Source organism: Apaloderma vittatum, unplaced genomic scaffold (genome assembly GCF_000703405.1).
Source record: "Apaloderma vittatum isolate BGI_N311 unplaced genomic scaffold, ASM70340v1 scaffold10290, whole genome shotgun sequence".
NCBI lineage: Eukaryota > Metazoa > Chordata > Aves > Trogoniformes > Trogonidae > Apaloderma > Apaloderma vittatum.
Window position 1 is genome coordinate 42,342 of NW_009695082.1, and position 21,134 is coordinate 63,475.

Consider the following 21,134-nt stretch of genomic DNA (forward strand, 5'->3'; position numbering starts at 1 on the left):
TTTTGTCTCTGCTGACCCTTCCTGTGCTGCATTTATGCAGCTGGGACCCTTTCCCAGGGTGCTGCTAGAGAACGGAGGAGAGTAGGAGACAAGCCTTGGTTCGACATGATGATCTTAAAGGTCTTTTCCAACCTAAATGATCCTAGGATTCTATGATTCTAAGCTTGCATACGACGGTCTTAAGACATCCACCTGCTGTCCAGCGCTGACGGCTGGCAGGAAATGACAGCATCGGATTCTATGATTCTAAGCTTGCATACGACGGTCTTAAGACATCCACCTGCTGTCCAGCGCTGACGGCTGGCAGGAAATGACAGCATCTGAGAGCTATGCGCCAAGGACAGCTTGGTGGCCTGAATTACTGCTAATTACTCCAGTCCGTGAAATCCTGTGCTGAGGTGTTGAAAAGTCAGACCCAGAATGGTGCCTTCATCCACCCTGAAAGGAAGATGAGGGTCGGCTTTTCCCAGCCCAGGGCAGATGAAGTTCTGCTGAAAATAAACAGAGCCGGAGACCAGCCCGTCAGCAGCACTGTTCCCTCGGTGGCCCTGTCTCCCTGAACGGGGTCTTGCTGCCAAAAATAATGCCTGTCCTCGCTCCTGTGTTTTCAGCAGACATTCACTGACAGGAAATCCTAAAATAAACCACTTTGGGTTTGGGTTTTTTTTTGTACTGAGATTTTTTTCCAGCCCCCGCCCTCATCCCTCTGGCCAAGGCCAGGCACACATGTTGCGGCTCGGGATGAGACTTTCTTGGGGTGGTGAGGCAGGAGGAGGACACCAAAATGCATTAAACCAGAATCACTCACCTTCACAGTCCCAGTGAAATCCAGCCCCAGAGTTTTGTGTGCCATGGCCCAATCCTGGGAACAGGGACCTCCTGTTTGGGACACAAGGTCTACCACAGGGCAAGAGGAGGTATGTGGTGCTCAGATGGGTGCTCAGGCACCACAAGTAAACACCGAGAGCCAAAGCTGTTTGCCTGGAGGGCTGGGAGGTTGGGTTTGGGTTCAGCTGTCTGTGGTTCTGGTTTTATAATATGGCATTGGTGTGAGCTTTTAGCCTCAGATGGTGGAAAACTCGTGTACCCCCCAGGAGACCCATGGACATACTAAACCATGTTCAGACCAGACTGGGAAGATACATTTCTTGGCACTGTTTGTGTGGGAATCTGACTTACAATCAAGACTACGCACAGCAGTGCTAGGGTTTGGGGAGTGCACAGGCTTGTCTGTTCAGTCCTGCTTGGGCTAGAGGAAGACACATTTATGGGGGGGGACACATGACTGTAGCTCCCTTCAGGCTTATTAACTCACTGTCTGGGCAGCATCTGCTTCCCATCATGTGGTGGAGGAGCAGTTGCACAACTCACCACATTTCAGCTACGGCTCCATAGCCCACATCAAACCCTCACCTTTGCTTGTAAACCATGCTTGGGCTTCTCTCAAACTGAGTGTGACCTGCAAGGCTGGGAGCAGCAGTGGTGCTTTCAAAAATATGTCCTCATTCTTGTTGCTCCCCATAGCCATGCACTTCTCCCACAAGCACATTGCTCACTCTGTGTGAAGAATGGACCCTGCACACCCAGGTACTTTGCTCTGCACACAAACCAGAGTTTTTCCATGCGCGGTGGGATGCCACCTTCTCAGATGTTGGCTCACAACATCTGTATTTCATCTGCATGTATATTTTGGGCATCCCAAATCCACAATCCCATGTTGCTAGTAATCATAGTACAGAAGCCTCCATTTTTATAGCCTTCCAAATTTAGGAAAATTTTGGACATTCCATCAAATATTTTTCTTTGGGTTTGCTTCGGAAATAAATTGTGCTGAGCTGCCTGGATCTGCCCTGCACTTTGCTCTGGGCAGAGTTAAAGTTTTTCTTACGTCTGAGCGGGAAACGCACAAGTACTGCTGGACGAATGTGAGCCCAGTCCATCTGACGGGGCTGCTGTGGTTTAACCCCAGAAAAGCAACACCCTGTGCCATGCAATGTGCAACTCATTAAGCATCTTATCACTCATTTGGCCCTGAAAATCATTTCCAAATCTTTGTGCTCAAGGTCTTGCTGCACCGTTCCACTGACTTCTGGCAGAGGTGGGCCCATTCAAACCTTTGCTGGGAGAAGAGCACATGCCTAAAAATTATCATTTGGAGTGTGGTGCCCCTGGGCTCAGACAATGTTTGTGCGCAGAGCTTGGGGAAACAGAGACTGATGCCTGCTTGGTGGCATCCAAACATGACTAAAATGAAGACATACAAAAAAGGGTGAGAACAGAGCCAAGCCCTCTGGAAGAGGGCTACATGTGAGTTGCACATGGGTGGCTCCTGGCATGCTTGGAGCCCAGCTGAGAAATGCAGCAAAAGGCTGAAGGGAAAGGAGAAGACAGCAGGTCCTGTCACAAAAATTCCTCAATCCAACACTTTGCTGCAAGTAACAGGGTTTTTGGGGCTGGTGAATACCCAGCAGCTCTGGGCTGGCTTCAAACAACTAGGGCTTGCACCACAAACCCAAAATAAGGACTAGGAGGGTGACAGGGGGCAGGAAGGGGCTCACACACAGATCACACCTGATTTCACAGGCACTTGCTCCAAGTTTGAGGGATTTGTTGACCCCAGAAGCCAAAGAAAACCAAATGGTGGATTCCCAGGTGAAGTAAAGCACACAAAAGGTTCTTGAAATTAATTAGAACTGAAAATCTGATTAATGACTTTGTTTGGGGATCCTTCAGAGAGAAGCACTGACACTGGTTTGGGGACATCACTGTGATTATGAAAGCCCTATTTCCCAGTTTTTAAAAAATCAACCCACTTTCTATATTTTGTGCCCTGATAGATGCACTGGAGCACGTCTCCAAACTCTGGAAGCGCTCTATTTTTGTTGGAGGGATGAGCTGAGCAGGTCAACAGGCCCTAAGTGATACACAGCAGCATAAAAGGCTTTCATGGTCTGGACAAGGACTGAGGACAGTATGGACAATCCCCAACCCATAGCTGGTGTAGGTGCAGTGAATAAGGCCAGAGAAGAGGGAAGGGCTCAGCCCCCTTCTCCATTTTCTCATCAGGTCCTCTGTGCAGAGTCTTCTGTCACCAGATCATGCACAAGGGAGACCGAAACTGCAGCCTCAGCAGCTGCCAGGGAGCAACATCAAATAATCTATGAGAGGCTTCTTGTAGCTAAACTCCCTGGGGAGCAGCGACCTGCTTTGGCAGTGTTTACACACCGTATCCCTCATTTGCACCTTTAGTAGCTCCCAGAGTGAGCTCTGGCTGTACAGCAGCTAGTGATAAAAAATGAAGAGAAGTGCAGAGAAACCCAAATTTATCACTGGGGTTTCCTCCCAACCATTACTCACATGGACGAGCTGCTCTTGAGTGTCATATTCCTTTGTGCACCCTTCCCAGTGACAGTTTGTCTCATAAATAACTTCAGGCTCCTGTTTACATTCGTCCTTATCTAGATCTTCTTTCAGGTCTGTCAGATGCTCCTGCAACACACAATGGTGCATTGTACAAGGTGAACTTCTTTCATCTGAATTCCTCCGTCAGTCATAGATTACAGGGCAGGTATCAACTGATCACAAAACCGTACTCGTTGTGACAACATAACATCCTTGATTACTGTGAAATAATGAATTACAGAGTTTTGGTAGAAATGGATCAGAGTTAATGACAAGACATGAAACACCCCAAAGTCATAGTTGCAGGAGTGCCTGGCTCCAGAGAGGTCATGGGTAGTCCCAGGAAAAACTGCAGGAAGGAAAAGGCTGGCTTTTAACCTTTGGTTGTGTTCTTTGCTGGAGCAAAACTTTTGATCTGTGGTGAGTGGGGAAATATGAGCATGAAGAAACTGCACAGCAGTAAGAGTGGTTACAACACTCATCTGACATGGATTGGGGAGGGGGGTGGGTCCTGTTTTCTGCATCTTTCAATGGATGAGAAAATTATACATAATCCTCACCTAAAGATTTATACCCGCAGGGTGCTCCACAGGGACAAAGTAGCGAGCTCTCAAAGCACTCCTCAGAGAGAGGGAAATTTTGAAGTTTGAGCAAAACCCAGTGATGAGTGGGTTGCAGGGCTGAGCTCCAAGGGCTCTGGACTCACAAATGAGTTACTTTAATGCTGAGCACGCTGTGAGCTCTCTCCTTAACTTCTCTGTCTAGCCAGCTCCTCAGTGCTAAATGAAGCACAGAAAATTTTTGTTACGGCTGCTATGAGGATTAAAGCATCGGTACCTACACAATAGTGTAACATACAACATAATTAGTACGATTCAGAGGTAAGGACAACTGTCGGCTCTCAATGTGTCAGACACCTGCACTACAGACAAGGCAATCAGCAGCCAATATTGGCTTGGGAATTTAACAATACAAAACCCTGCAGGTTTTGACCCCCTTCATTCCCTTTCCTCCCAGTTACTACTACTGCCCAGCACAGAGCATCCCGCCTCTAGGGCAGCTTTAGACAGGAGCATCTGGGGTGAGTGACCACATCAGACACTGTGCCTCATGATCTGATCCTCCACTTGGCCCCATAAGTGTGCAGACACAGCCAGATCCATCTCAAACTGCCTCTGACCTGCTCAGACGGACTTATCTGGCTGCCATCTCCTTCCTCACCAACATTTTCCCAATGCCTACTGAGGGCTGCAATGATTAATGACTTAATAGCATTATATGGCTTGGAAAGTGAGACGTACTGTATGAAAGGTCAACAATTTTCATTAACCAGCTCATGCCAGCTCTGACTTCTCAATTCAAATTTTAGATACGGAGAGGAAGAGATTTGTTTTAATTAGGTCTTAATTTAAAACAAAAATAAATATTTTGTAACGTGTCTCTTGGGACAGGAAACTGTAGTAAGTTACAGAAAGACTTCTGGAGGTTCAACCTATATCAAAGCCCAGAGAAATAGTCTGAGATAGTTCAAACAGCAGCTTATTTTTCCTATTTGGTTGATTTGTGAACACGATTTTTGTTGAAACATTTATCTTCACACAAAATGTGGTCTCTGGGAAAGTAAAATTTTCCACTAAAATTCTTATTTTGCTACCTTTTTTTTGCTTTCTGTTGGAAAATTTTAATTGATACCAGTTTAATGTGTTGAAGAGGATTAACTTGTTTCATTTCTGGCTAGTTCAACATTAACCTGAATCTATAGTGGAGCTATTGCGGTATCATAAGAGTACAGTAACTCAAGTCTCTCATGCCTAGTGCTCCACTGTGTCCCACAAATCTCGTCTGGATTGCATTTTTTATAGCACAAGCCATCATGGGAGATACTGTCTGGCCAAGGATTTTAAACACCCAAACCACAACTCACATGAGGCGTTTCCAGCACAGCATTTCCAAAACAAAACACACGCATGCTTTTTTTGGGATGGATGAGCTTCATACTCTTCAAAAAAATGTATCAGTCAATAATTAACTGACTGCAACTCAACTTTTCAGCACAGTCTCCTGCAGAAGAGGAATCTCCAAATTTAACAAGTTGCTGTTGCTTAGACTAACTGAAGAGGAGACACCCACTACGCTCATTCTTTTAATCTGTTCTCCTTGCCAAGAATGGGCTGTCTCCTACAGGGTACTTTCCAGCTATTTCCCAGTCAATACTGAAATGCTGCAAGACATGAAGCCTACATTTCCCTTGCGGTATTACTTCACAGATCTCCTCATTAGGGACTATCAGATGACCCGCATGCATTTTCCTCTTAATTTCACCTTGCTGTTCTAATGAGACCTCCCTGCACCACTTTAAACTGCCCCTCCTCCTTCTTTCAGTGCTCATTTCACGTAAAACCCAGTGAATGAAACCCTGGGGCAGGGCTGCAAGGGTGAGCCAGGCTGATGCTGTCCAAGCTCTCCGTGCAGCTGGGCACACGACTCTTCACATCGGAGCAGAGAACAGAGGATGATGGCCACTGAGCGAGCAGCTGGCTGTCCCACAGCTCCTCTGCTACAGATGCTTTGAGAAAGCAGGTGATGGCTTTCCAATCTTTTTTCATTTGCTGCAAAAAATAAACATGTGGCCCGATTAGCCTGGGTGGTGGCCTGATTGGTTTTTCGGGGCATGTGCTTTTGCAGCAGCATGTAGATGCACTCCTAAACTCAAAGCTCCAGAGAGGTGTCTCTGTGCCCTAATCATGCTGACTACAGCATATTTATCTTTCCCTGATATGTTATCTTCATCAATTTTACCAGCCCCCCGATGACTGCACACATTGCTGTCCCCATGCATCATGCTGAGACCTGCTCCTGAACCAGGGCAGAAGAAGAAATTTGTCATCAACTGTTCCGTTCGCTTGACAATAACACAGACTAATATTTCATGAAAATGAAGTGCCCAGAGCACTCTTGATAGTTTACAGTTGTGATAAAGGACGGTCAGATGGATACTGTCAACCATTAAACAGTTTGCAATCACAGAGCTCCGGAAAGAAAGCAAAGGCCTTTGGGCCCTGTTTGGTGTCAAATGTTGTGTCACCAGTGTAAAGAATGTTTCTAGAAGCAATTCCTTGTTCAATCAAGAAGTTGTCCTTTTTTTTTTTCACAAGCTTTCTACCTACATGCAAGATTCCCTTGTAATCTGTTTGCTTTGAGACTCTTATTCTGCTTGTTTTGCAGTACAGAACACTCAGACATAATTTTTGAATTATCACCCCTGAAATACTCCCTCCCTCCTTTTTTTTCTATCCAAGCACAATAACTGCAGGTTGAGTCCCACTGAATGCTTCACTCAGTCACTGCAGCTCTGCCCTGTACCTTGCTGGCTTTCATGCTCCAGGAGACACCTGCCTGCCTGGCAGACTTTGATGCCTTGCTCCCAGCTGCAGCAAAAGGTGTCAAGAGTGTTGTTCCCAAAGATGATGAGACACAGCAGCTTGCTGCCTTGCCTTCCCATGCCTCACACCAGGAACGTTACCTGTGTGGTTGGGGACGCTGGGGGCAAGCCCTCGACTTCAGTCTTGACTTTGCTGCGCTTGTTGATCACTGGGTTGACTGTGCTGCTCACGGCCGACTCGCTGCTCGGCTTGCTCTGGGAGAGAGAAACCAGGCAAGAGGTGTCACTGGGATTTGGGGTGACAGAGAGACTGGAGTCCACCTCCTCATTAAAAATTAGCTTAAAAAGCAGTCAAGGTTGAACTTCAGGAGTGGCTGGAGTCAACAGAGGATTGGGTCTGCTGTCCCAGTTTCACATGAAAACGAGACCGTGTGGGTTTGCGGAAGCAGAGAGATGGAAGAGAGAGAAGGGGCAGCATGAGTTTCTGCAGTCTCACCAGTGAGCTTGGCTTTGCCACTACTGCTCTGTTTCAGAGAGATCCAGTCTCTGTCAAAGCCACCAAAACCTTACGCAACCTCCATCCAAGCTATGCCTTTATTTCTCAATGTCATGAAATGATTTGTTGAGAAAATTAATTCCTGGGGGGAGCGGGGGGCTCTGATTACAGGCAAGGGCTCTTGTGTGCTGGGTGCATGAAAGGCTATGTGTATATTTTGCTAAGCTTTTAAAAAATGAGAGCAACTTCAGGTGAAAAAACATCCTATTGTATGTCCATAAAATTGGAACATTAACATTTTAAATATACTCTTGCTAATTGCTCAAGATTGGTCCTGCAAGTTATTAAACAGAGGCGTAACTCCCGCTAGCCACATTATTTTGGTAGCCAGTTTGTAAGAAGAAAACAAAACCAATCAATCAAATAACCTTCAATAACAAACAGTTTGCAGTGCAGCAGCCGTGAGAAACCCTAAAACAATAAACCAGTCTGAAAAGTTCAGTTGATACAACTAAAACAACAATGTGAAATGGGTGTGAAATGAGGTGAAATACGTCTTTGGGGAGAAAAAACCCTGCAATTTAAGCTTCCAGGGAAGAAAAATGGGAGGGAAAAATGATGAAAAATGTGCTAGGGATATTCACCAACCCTGTGGATGTGGAGGGCTTGTGTACACATGCCTGTGTGAACTCACAGGTATTTGCGAGGATGCGTTAGAGGTATGGGATTTCATACACATCACAGCATTCCTAGTTTTCAGAATTTAGCCAATGGTTTTGAAAACCTTAACAGTAAAAATCAACAGCAAGGATACCCAAGAGAGAAACTACTGGAAAAGAAGGAACAGTAAATAAAATGGCTAGAGGTCCTAGCTAGGATGCGCCTATTTGTTAAAGAGCAAAGGAATAAGTTGTTTTAAGACCATTGGCATCATTCATGTCAGTAGAAAAACGGAAGGAAGGATTGGTGAAGGAACTGATGAAGCTTGATTTACAGTGTTCAGGTGCTTATCTGGTAAAAATACTCCAGCATGTGCTGAATTCTCTTGGTTTCAATAGCACATAATAGGTGTTCAAGGAGATTTGCTGCCTGAGATGACCCTGCATATCACGTTCAACGCCTTGACAGATCAAGGCCTTTGGTTCCTGCATGGGTAGATACATCTACGTGCTAGGAAGGGAGGTGAGCACAATATTTGGCTGTGACTAGTCCATAAACGCTTTGCCAGGAGGAAGAAAAAGCAATGTAAAGCGAGAGCGTTAGCAGAAAGAGAGACTCCCACAGCCACCATGATGGGCAGCAGTCATCCCATGGAGAACGTGATTCCATTTCCCTGTGTGATGCCCAGAGAGAGCCAGGATGACCATCCCTACCTGGCTAGAGTCAGAGATGCAGTTGCTGTTGCTGCTGATCTGTGCTGCTGGTGGGTTGACTGAGATGACTGCCATGTGCTGCCGCGGGGGGAAGGTCGGGGACGGCTGGATCAGAGGAGGAGTGTGTCCGAAGGCTGAGCTCAGGCCTCTCTGCTGGGTCAGGATCTGCTGGTATGTCACGGGGTTAATGGGGTGGGGGAAGCTGAACGCCGGACTGCAGCAATAGGAAGAAGAAAAATGATGAGGAGTTATCTTAAACAATATTTACCACATTATCTCGTGACTGATTCAGGTCTGGCTTCATGGAGTCTCCAGGAGACAGGCTGCAATGCTCCAGCTAGATGCCTTCAATGCCACGATAAGCCTGACAGCCTGCTTTACTGCAAAGACAGGATTTGTCTCGCGTGTGCCTCAGTAAACTTGTGAATCATTTTGACCCATGTTTCAGAGTGGTTGTAATTTCTTTGCTTCCTATGTCTAAAAACAGAGAAAGCCCTTGGCAGGGAGTGCAGAAGAGGATGGGATTCGGACACATCTGCCTTTGCAGCCCCCACGGCTCCTGGGTTTTGCTGGGCAGAACTATTCTGCAGACTTGCAACCTTGGGGTTATGCTACCCTGGGTAAAACCAGCAATCACCTGGCTCACCTGGCACAGATCACAGTAGGGATGAATAACTATCCATTTTACATAGTCCAAAACCATGCACTTTTCTGTGTGTTCAGGTGAGGGGAGTGCTGGCTCAGGGGACTACTGAAGTATGTCACCCTTCATATGTAGGTCACTGGTTCAGCTCCAATCTAGGTCAGCAGAGACCAGAAACACCACCAGCTCCTGGCTGCTTGGGCACTAACTGAAGGCAACAGGTCTGAGCCAGGATGCAGCAGCTGACAGCAGTAAAACCAAAGCTCTGCTTTCGGAAGGAAGAGGTTCACTCCCAGGGCTGAGACCTCTCGGCAGAGAGGGAGAATCACGAGAGGAGCTCTGCTCCCTGTACTTCAGGTGGGTGATGCACAAACCGTAGACTCTAAGCCCAAAAATCTATCATTTGTCATTTTTAAGAGGTGGCCACCCTGAACCTTTACCCTGACGGCATTTTGTCTCACATCACTAAAACTGCCCACAGTGTGAAAGCTCAGAAAACAGGGCCATAATTAGCAACACGCTTCATTTCCAATTTGGCTTTTAGAGAAAATACTTATTGCCGGTGACCATAAAATTAGTATTTCTGTTCCAAACCAGTTAATGACAACTTGACCAGAAGAATAAATGACAAAATTCACGACAGTGTAAAAGAGTTCTAGGAGTTAAATACGTGCTGCAGCAAATGAGGTGTGATGGCAGGCTGCTGCACAGCTTTGTTATGTTACAGCAAGTCCAAAAATGACTTTCTAAAGTGCTACTAGGATATGGGTCTGAACGGGTGAGAAAGGATTTAATTCCTACTGCTGAAACATTGTTAAAATAATAACAAAAAAGTCTTTTCACCCCAAATTGCTGACAGTTATTCTGTTATATATGTAACCCATTTTAGAATTCCTGACATTTGAGATACACCTTTAGAACACCAAGAAGAGTTTAAAGTTCTTTATTACTACTTAATTATTCCCTTGGAGGCCAAGAGCTGGCCATTAGGACAGGCTCTGCTCTCTACTGATTTGTTGAAAATACCAGATTCTACCCTGAAAATCTTAAAATCTGAGTATAAGATGAGATGCTACAGGTATGCCCAGTTAACAACAGCAGATGGAAAGACAAGAAAAATATGATTACCAGACAAGGAGTTGTAATTTATTAAAGTTACCATTATGTTTGATTTTACAGTCAATTTCTAAATGATGCTGCTGGATAAAGTAACTTATAAAATCAATGTTACAGTTACCAACGGCAATATCTCTGTTTTCCCCTACAAATTTTGAGAGTGCGTGATCTTTATAAACCCTTGCTTTGCGACATCAGCGTTAATTAGGTCTAACATTTTTAACAGTTAAGTAATAAAAAGAATAACATTGTGAAACCTGGGTGAAGCAATCATGGTAGGAATTGACAACAGTGAGCTGCTTAGTGTAAGTGCTTTTTAATTAAGATTTGAACAAAACTTTACTCAAGGGCCTAGATTTGTTTCAAGTATGTTTTCAGAATTAGGCTCTTCAATCCACCCAGACAACATTTTGTTCAAGAATGTGGGCCAATAACTTGGAGAATACTTTAGGGCAATCTCTTAAATCTAGAGGGTTTCCTAACCAGTCCAACCGCTCACAATGAGTATTTTATTAGATAAATTTACTCTCTGTCTCTGCTTACAGGAAGGCACGATCAGACGGTAATTACTCAAAACGTGGTAACCAATAATCCTAATTCAGGAAAAAACCACCCAAACACCACCGTATACCACAAAGTACCCTTCTACATATAAAACCAGGTGGTGACTACACAGCCCCGATGCACAGAAGCAGAGGTTGCGAGGCAGGGAAGAGCTCCCTTGCTGGGGGTTCACCCCTCCTTTTGGAGGGATGGTTATGCAGTTGAACTGAGCCCATCCCAGAGCTTTACCTGATTGTCCCGGCAGATAAATGGCCGTAGGAACCACTCGCCGCTGAACTGCTTCTGGAGTTGTTGATATATGCCACGAGAGAGTTTGGGGAGGTCCTGATCATCGTCTGGAGGTCGATGCTGGCATCAGACAGCGGGGAGATGGACAGGGCTCGTTTTCGGCTTAATCTTGGAGTCACCCGTGGGCTCGAAAACCGGGAAACTGTAGGAAAGAGAGACTCTGTCAGGCAAAACCAGCGGGCTGCTCCCTTCCTGCAGCAGGGTGGGAGGTGCTGAGACCTGCTGCGGGCGTGACTGTTGTGGGATGTTTGGGAGCCAGGACCAGTGCAGGGACCAGCTGCACTTTGATGGGAAGTTTCCTCTCTGCCGGGCGCTGAATGGCAGGGGTCAGGTGGCACTGCGGCTGTCGCTAGCTTCGCCCTCCTCAGGGGATAAACAGAAGCCTGCCCATCACCTCCTTTTCATCGGCACTAAATTGACTTTAAATTAAAAGGGAAAAGGCCCCGCAAAGTTTCCATGAGCACAGTCGTCCCCGTTGACTCGGTGGCAGGAGCAGCGGGTCAGAAGAGCTGCACGTCAGAGCCAGGGCGACCCTTGGAAATGGTGTGTGTGCTTGTGTGCGGAGGGAGCGGAAACCAAACGAGCGCGAGCACAATGCTGACCATCCAATTAATGAAGGAGGCGAGGCTCCAGGAGCCCCGAAAGTAAATGAAGAGTTTTAAGAAAACCAATTTGGCAGCTCAGGCACAAAGTTCAAGCTCTCCCCCTCCGAAGGGACCTGCCAGTGCCTGGACCCTATTAGCAATTGTCAATCATTCTTCGGGCATGAAGTCATTTCCAACCCTGCCAGTCCTGTTTGTGGATCTGCAATACATGGTGAGTTACTACTGTACAAACTTGGCCTCCTCCAGTGTTTCGGCACTGCTGACTGGAACGACTGACTTAATCCAGAGGAAACTCTACCCAGGCCTGACCCACCTGCAGATCTCCAGGGTGGCATGGACTGGACCCAGGGATGGGGCGTATTGCAACTTTTCCCGATATCAGGGTACCAGATTCAAAGCCTGCCAAGCCCTAGCGCTGCCTGGAATGGCTTACCCCTCCAAAGCAATGACAGCAGCATTTAGGTCGCCTATTTAAACAAGAAGAAAAAGGCTTCTAAGGGTAAAATATGCCACTTTGCTATGAGGTCCAGCTAATAATTCCCATCATCCACCCAAGGTGCAGGAGGGCTCAGCTGCTCCAGCTCCTTCCTGAGCACAGCACCGTACTACTACCTGACTTCTCCAGCAGCAGTCTCCCCAGAAAGCTTGCTGTGGGTATATCCTCTTAAATACTGTGAACAAAACAGTAACTTGCTCAGACAGGCAATATGAGAGCTATTTTCCTCTACTTGGTTGAAGGGACTGATTTTGGTTGCAGATCACCAAATACAAGCCTGGCACTTTGCAAAAGCATAAACTTTCCATCCTGGTGACAGAGCTGGTATGAGAGAGGGTGAATGGGTTGTACAAGGAGGTAAAATATAACCTACCAGCGTGACCAAGTAGTTCCTTGATTTGTGTTGGCTCAGATAAGTTTGTGTCAACATTTCCCTAAGACCAGTGGCTGGGCTGCAGTCTCCCAGTCTCCACATGACTCACCCGTGTACCTAAGTGGCTCTGTCATTACCATGCTTTGGTGCTGTGTAATCTATGGGGTTTCGTACCACAATCCCCTTATTACCCATAATGTCCCTCATTGCACAAGATAAATGACTTGCCCATGGTCTCACTTAAGTTCAAGGCTAAGCTGGTACTTGAACCAAACACTCTTGTGACTTTCGTCCTGCACCTAAGAAGCTTCAAGAGTTGCTAGCTGCAATGCCTTTACTGCGATCCTGACACTACTGGGAATTTCTCCTAAAAATCAGATCACTGGCTGAACACGTTCTTCTTACAGTGTCTTCTATAACTACTGCAAACAGCCTTGTGGGGCAGGAAGATGCTAGAAAGCATGAGTCAAGGTCAGACCGCAAACAGAAAGAGCACAGAGTGATCTGTGAAAATCACCTCCTTTCCCATGATTTGGAGGGAGTAGACCTAAACTTTCTTAACGCTTGCAGCTGGCAGACTCCAGCCCCGTTCTGCCACGGTGCGAGTGGCACTTCTGGGAGCTGTAAAAGGAGGAGCTAGTTCGTAAAGGCAATAGGGACACAAATCCAAAATGAGCAAGTGGACTCCCCTCAGGCTGGACCTGCCTAAAGGCTGCAGTGGAGCATTCCCAAACATCTCATCTGATTCATGGAATCTGGGCCCTGCCACAACCCTGGAAAGAGCCAACATGAGGGTTGCTTGGGTCTAGATCATAATGAACAAAACTGTGTTCTGTTCAGAACATATTTATGTGTTCATGGAATTGAACTAATTAAAGTGGGGTTTTTTCCTCCTCTGGCCTCCTCTTCACTCAATACATAGGCCATAACCTGGGAAGACCTGGGTGCTGTTCCCAGTCCTGCCCAGCCACATCAGCTTGAGCAAGTTCCTGCTTCTTATTGTGTCCCTGTTTCCCAGTGTCATCTATTTAGATGAGCTCCTTTAGCTAGGGCTTGTGTTTTATTCTGTATGTATTGCACCAAGCACGATGAGGCTCCAGCTCAGCCGAGTTGTGTTGCTGTCCTACAAATAATAGGCGTCTTTCCAGATACAGTTTTTTGCATTTGCATTCCCACAGTCTCCTCCTTCTCTAACAGAAGGAAGCAGGCCAGATTTGACAGTCATATTTATCTCTGTTATTCCCACACCTCAAGGGAGATCTGTTTATTAATGTGCCACTTCCCTTGATAAATTACTAAATAGAAAGAAAAGCCTTGTACTCATTTCTCGCTGCTCCTTCCCATGATTTATGTCCACAGTGCTGGTTCAGCCATTGGTCACCATTAATTTGCCGAGGGAAGAAGTCCTGATGTCCAACAGAAAGCTGGGTTTTAGCAGTGCAAACAACATGGACATCCCTCCCCACTGCACACAGGTACGTCATTTTTTTCCCCATGTAAAACTCTGCTGGAAGCTGTCAGATTTGCAAGCTGGCCTGGGAATTCTCCAGTCCAAAACCAGTAATATGCATTGCATTAGCGTCCGCTCTAATTTAGATCTTGTGAGTACCGTGGGCTCTCTAAAATGTTTGATAGTAGATCCAATAGGTTGGGCTTATGCTTTACACAAACGCCTCTTACGTCTTGCGGGCTTCCAGAGAAAGCTGTGACCTAAAATCGTGCTATGGCTGAACAATTCCTCTCTTCTCAATGACAGCCTGCCCAGGGTGCCTGGGGAGGGAAGCGTCTGGGAAACGGAAAAGGAGTTTAATCACACGAAGAAGCATTCGGGAAGAGGGAACCTTTTCAAAATTATTATTGTTCAAAATCAGATGCAAAAACAGCTGCACTGGTATCATTCTTAATAACAAAATTGGCCTGACCTAACCCCCTGACCCAACGACACCGAGCATGAACACTGAATGATACCAGGCAGCAGCGAAGCGTTAGTGTAGCTGTACACATAGGCAAGGTGTTCAGTAAGAGCCGACTGACAGCCCCTTGAATATGTAGGTAAAAATCCTCTGTTGCCTGAGGTTCAGTGATGTTTCAAAGGAGAAACCACATGCAACTTCTTTAGCAGTGACTGTATGCAGAAAAGTAAATGAAGGCAGGATCCATTTTTCAGACACAGAGATGGAGAGCCTCAGGAGGATTTATCACTAGCACTCTCTCATCTCCCCTTCAAAAATGCTGACTTATCAAAACGAACAGGGTTAGTTTCAAGACTTCTCTGATGTTTGGAAAATATGTGGGGGGAAGTTTCCAAACTGCCAGGATATCCCTTCAAAACTCTCGAAAGAAAAAAAAACAAAAGTCCATGATATTTTTCTGTTGCTGTTCTAGAAGATGTTTTGTTCAGAAACCTAAAATCACCATAGGTTAAAATGAATTTTTAAAAGTCACACATTGAAATAAAAGTAGGAAATTACTTTAAAATTCACTCCACTCATTTACCAGTGTTTCAGGTTTTAAAATTAACTTCTCTGTACCTCAGATGGGGACGTTTTACACCTTCAGTTTCCTTCCCTTGAATACTACTGAGAGGTAGGAAAACTCTCATCTGAGTCCAGAAAGAAGGGCCAAAGCACACACAGCAAAACAAGAAACAAGACAACTCCATGAGATAATTTGTATTGTTGCCTCTTCTAGTGTTTGATAATATTTCCAGGGCAGCAAATTTACAGCATGCCCAGAAGGGCTGGTGGCTGTTCCTGCAGCAATTTGTTCTGCTACTTCTACCTCTCATCTTGAATCTTGCTGTTAAAGCCAGCAGATACTTCCCATTGACTTCTATGGACTTTGGAACATGGAACAAACACAAGGTTAAAGGCAGACCTAGAGGCTCCCTGTTTGAGGTATCCTACCTTTACTTTCAAACTAATGCTTTCCCACTTGGAAAACATGCTAGAGAATAAATATAATCCATATATTTTAAGAAACCTTTTAAAACTGCCTAGGATAACTTCTCAGTAGAAAAAGCTTCACATTACAGCAGCATTATCTTTGCAGAGTAAATGTAAACACCACAGCTCAAAACTGAAAGTAATTTCTCCCTGGGGTGGGGGGCCGTTAAATATTCCATTTCTGAACTAGCACTGAATTCAAGGTTGAACTTCTCAGTGACATTGGCAATGTATGCCAAACGTCCCAGGCTAGAGCTGGGAGGAAAGTCCAGATTTCTTGGTAAAAAGTAAAGGTTTCCTTGGCAATTTCTTACAGCGTCTATGAATTATCACATCCAGGGGTTGCTCGGAAACTGGGCTTTTCTTCTCAAATTTATATTTACGCACAACGGGCAAGTGATGAGCCAAATGGTCACTGCTACGCATGTGGCAGCCTGTGATCTGCCCCCCGCAGCTGTTCCCAGCGGTGTCACGCTGAAGGGCAGGGTTAGACCCTGGCTCACGTGGGAGGCAGGAGCAGAGGTTCCTGCTCTGAACACTCAACATGGCCTTGGGCCATCAGAGGGACATTACGAGAGATGGTTTTCCTGGATGGAGACTTCAGACCTCATGTCACACTAGAAATAGCGCCGGCAAGGCTCTCCTGAAAGGAAACGTCAGGCACTAAGTGAAAGCTCCTTTGAAGCTCCTTCAGGGCAAGGAAATCCCAGGCACTTCCTTAAGGTCCTGACTGCAGAGGAACATGGGGGGAATCTGCCTCCAAATGGATGAGCATGTAAAGCACATGGGCTGCAGATGGCTCAGCCCCAACTCCTCACTGAAACACAGCCAGAGCCACTCCTTCCTCTGCATCCCCTAGCCAAGCCCTGAGACAAATTCACATTATTAAAACAGTCCCGCTTCCAGGTTACTCACCAAGAAAACCCCACCCAAAGTGTACAGAAACATCCCCCTCCTCCCATCATGCAATTAAATCCAAAGGCAGCATAAAAACACAGGATGATCCTTTAATCAGTAAGCAGAAGCAATAAACTACAAACACTCTTCACATAGCCAGTTCCTTATTGCCCTCTCCCCTTCTGCAGCAGCACCACACGTCTTACTTAGACTGCAGCAGATGCTGGACATTTGTTCTGGCACCAGACACTGTCCTGGGACTCTTCTTTCTTCCCTCCCCAGGCCGATCAACTTTGCAGTTCAAGGAATACCAATGCTTCTCTCAAATCCTTGCTGAAAGACAAGGCTGCATTCTTGTACTCCCAATCCACAAGGTAACTGTTTAGACGACCGAACTTGCATATGTAAATTGAATTCTTTAGAAACCAGAGTGCAGCAGGATTCCAGACAGAGCGCTTATGGGATGCTCTGGGACCTTTTCTCTCCTCTGCACACATTTTTTCTGGGGAGGAAAACAGCATTGCTGGCTAGAAATGGGTGGGAAATTGTTTCCCATCCTCTGAACATTTTCTGAGATTTCAGCAAGTTTCCATTCTGTGCTGCGACAAAGAAAACAACAGAAAAAAATAAAAATATTTCAGGGTTTTTAAGAAAGCGACTACAGGGCGTGCCGTCTGCCCAGAGTAGCCAACAGCTGGCTTGTTTGGAAAGTCATCTGAGATCCAGCATATCCAGTCTGCAAACCCCGAGCTGCTGGTCCCTCAAGTCCCATGAGAGGCGCTTCTTGCCTCAGTTGCCGTGAGTCTGGGCTCTCTCCATCCATCCTGATGGAGCAGTGGCTTCACATAAACCTGCTGTAGGAAAGTCCTGAGCTCACCTCTCCCAGACATATGCCTGCGGACTGCAGTAACCACTGGGCTGCACTGCCAGCCCTGTTCCTTACCCCGATGGCTATTAAATCATTTACTTGAGGTAGAAAGGCTCCAACAACACTGGCTGAAAGAGGCCAGTGAAGCTGAATCACTGTTTGACTTGGGGAAATAAAGTCCTGCTTGATGATCTGCCCACATCCCAGGCAACTGTGCCAGCAGCTAGCTCGTTGGCTATGCTCGGCTGAACAAAGCCTTTTCCCAGTTAAACTGCTGGTCCTGAGTCAAGACATTCACCACTGCCATGCACCAGGCAGCAAGAAACAGAGCAGGGATCTCCCTCTAGCTCCAGAACTGGATGAAATGCCATGACATCACTGGGTCATCCCTGCTGTTAGTAAATGTAAGGTTGCACACACACATCTATACAGCCCTCCTGACCTGAGTGACTACCTCTATGAGGTGCCACTTGAGCGCAAGTTGAGCTGAAGATGTTCTTCCCCCATTCCCTGACTCAGCATGGACAACCCAATCACACTTTTGACACTGTGAAGACAGAAGTGATGGATTTAAAGATGATCTCTGCTTCCCACTTTGGCCATGAGAGTCTTATTCCAAAGATCTAGATCTTGTTCCTAGAGCTGCCATTGCTCTGCTCACTGATCATTTAATCTCCTTTCTCTTCAGGGTCTCCAATGATGGATGAGCTTTGATTTGTACAGTACTTTGATATCTTGAGATGTACAGGGCTATAACCATACAAGCACTGAGTCAGTCCGGATACAATTCTCTTGAGAGCAAACAGAATCTCCTGAAGTGCTGAGGGTAATCATGGGAGCCCTTGTGCTTAGGAAAAGAAAAAGTTGGATGTACTAAACATGTTCAGAAAGTTGTGATCATCTCCAGGTTCATCTGTGCTCCCAACCAGTCTTTACTGCCCCAGGGATGCTCTTGTGCAACCACTTTGTCACCTGGAATAATCCACCATGTGGCACTCACTTCTAGAACAGAAATGCAAAAGATTGTTTTGATCTGGTGAACAGATCGTGTAAATTAGTCTCAAAAGTGCCCCACCAGCAGTGTTGTGAATTGGAAAGCAGGTAACTCTTGATTTGAAAGTGTAGGTTTTCCAGAAAATGGATGCAAGCCTGGATTCAAACTCCGATCTTGGATTTGGAGTCCCTGTTTGGATGACAGAATGAAAGAGGACAGCTAACTGAAGGGTTTTTTCATCTCCACTGGAACTGGTCTGAAGACCTCAGCAGTCTCGTGCTTAATACTTAAATTTATTCTACTTCTGTGGTGTCTCTACTTCCAGCTGCACAGTGAGAACCCTGCTAAGAGATGCAGCTCTGGAGCACCCTAACTCAGTCACGACTTAAACACTGAGCAGACCTGACACATGGCCAGTACCAACAAGCTCCAGCCTAGACACCTGGTTGGATGGCAAAAACACCTACAAACATCAAAGCACTGAGAAATTCTCCAAGAAATGCAATTACAGCTCTCAGAAGGGCCCAGGTAGTGTCTGTGGAAGCACTACCATTCCCAGTGTCCGGGCTTCCACGCATTCAACCTGCAGATGTTTGGAGGTCATGAGACACAGAAAGCCAGTTTTAGTACGTGCTTATCCACTGCTTTTTCTTTCGCAGGTGCCAGTGTTATCACAGATGTGTGATGGTGGGGCATGTGCGGTTTAAAACGAGCTACCTGCATTTTCAGCAAACTAATTCTTGCAAAGTTCTTATGCTCTGAGGCTCTCTCTAGGAAGAAAAGGACTTTCTGAATGACAGATGCTGTGAGGTGGTGACTCCTTGGGGTTTTAGGCATGCTACAAATATTCTTGTCTCTGAATAGCACCATAAGAGGATGCTTTATTAAATTATCTGTTCAACTATTTACTTAGGCCCTGCTGATTTAAATTTTTGAAATTACTTTCTAAAAAAGAGAGGGACACTGGTTCCTCAGCCAGCATTTCAGAGCCATCTATTTAAGTCTCTGCCTTGGTAATGCACAATTCTCTCTTCTCTCTGGCTGATGGATAAACCCAAACAAGTACACCAGTGGCTGGCACTGGGCTGCTGCTTAAAAAGTAGCATTCTTAAAAAGTAGCATTCCAGTGTCTCATGTCACATCCTCATGATGTTTGAAAGTTTTCATCTCACGCAGAGCAAGTGAAGGCCCAGAAGAAGTTTTCCAGTAAACTCATCAACAAAGCTTTACCAAAAGATCAAAATAAATGCTTGGTGAGCCCCGGCTTTTTAGTGAATAATGGTTATGAGCTTGGCTGCATGAAATCAGGACCTTTGATACATGATTTACTCCAGAGCTGTTTTCAAGAGAAGGCAAGCAGTAAGAGAGTCTTCTGCCAAGGGAAATATCTCAGACGACTTCAGATAAATACTGATCTTCAGCAAACCAGAGGACGAGCATCTTGGTGTGCTGAGAGTCAGACCCTGCTAGTATGAAAACAGTTGTGTTTGCTTCCCTCACTGGCTGTTTATCTGCCACTTCAGCGAGGCACTGCTGGTCAGAGATGGACTAATAAGGAGGCAAGGAGGAAAGAGTCTTGTTCATAAGCCTGAGGAGAACTTGGCAGGGCTGGTTTGCACCCATCCGCTATAACCACAGACATTAACTCTTTGGAAGGAAGACCGAGTGATCTTATGGACCATCTGCTTTGTAGCAGAGAAGCTCAGAATATATTTTGGGTGTTAGGGCAGGATGGTCCCAAGGAGCATGTGCTCTCCCTTTCAGTCTGGGATCCAGGTTCCCAATAAATCTAGGAACTGGCTGCAGAAAATGACTATTCAGGTAAAACTTCCGCAGCAGCTGCAGATGAGAAATTGTTTTTTTGTTAGAAATATCTATAAGCCCCCATCACTGAACAGCCAGAAAAGCTTTTATCATTCTAAACCAGTCACTTTATGGAGCAGCAAGACCGCAAAGTCTTTCATCTTAAAAGCTCAACAACAGAAACTTTGAAGCGGTAATGAAACGATGCAGATCTCCACTCCAGAAATTATAATGGTCCACAGGCAAATCCGAAGGCAGTTGAGGAAACAGAAGCCGGTATCTGAAAGTCGAGCTGAGACTTCTCTTTCTTGCAGCAGAAATAATCTCCAAACTGCCCTCCCTAATATCTACATAACCTCAGCTCTTACAAGATGTGGCATGAAGTGAAAGAAATTTCTAGCAATTCTGAAATCCATTTGGACCTCAGACACGCTTCCAGATAGTCTTTACCCATCTCAGCGGGGCAGCAGTCAGGCCGCAGGGGTGACTCAGCACTGCACTGCCTAACAGGATTTTATTTCTTCTTCATTTAGCCAGGAGTGAAAACTTTCTGCATTTGTAATGCCCGATACTAACATAAATATCGCACCTCTGCTATTTTTTTCTCCCACAAAGTATTAAACACATACTCTCCGCTGTGGCTCCCTGTTAACATACTTTTTCTCTGTGGGGACCTGAGAGGTCCCAATCAAGAGAAGAGATCCATCGTTCCAAGCATGGCTATGCAAGGAAATGGCCAGCCTTTTCCCCAGGCACCAACCAGGCTAAATGTGGGCTGGGATAGAGAGCCGGAGCTGGAGCTTGCCCCCAGCCATGCTGTGGTCACCCATGGCCAAAGCAGCAGGACAGCAGCAATGTCCTGCCTGCTGGACCAGCCTGTCTCCTACCC

The 21,134-nt window shown here is 45.9% G+C and overlaps 1 protein-coding gene across 1 annotated transcript in view; it reads right to left on the reverse strand.

Annotated features, from left to right (window-relative positions):
• GLI2 (GLI family zinc finger 2) overlaps positions 1–21,134 on the reverse strand; it is a 142,637-nt gene that overhangs the window by 15,268 nt on the left and 106,235 nt on the right. Inside the window, exons 5-8 of the mRNA XM_009869931.1 lie at positions 11,205–11,406; positions 8,654–8,867; positions 6,926–7,039; positions 3,358–3,489 (exon numbers count right to left, since the gene is read on the reverse strand). Of these exons, the coding sequence (XP_009868233.1) occupies positions 3,358–3,489; positions 6,926–7,039; positions 8,654–8,867; positions 11,205–11,406 (662 nt within the window). The remainder of the gene's footprint in view (positions 1–3,357; positions 3,490–6,925; positions 7,040–8,653; positions 8,868–11,204; positions 11,407–21,134) is intronic.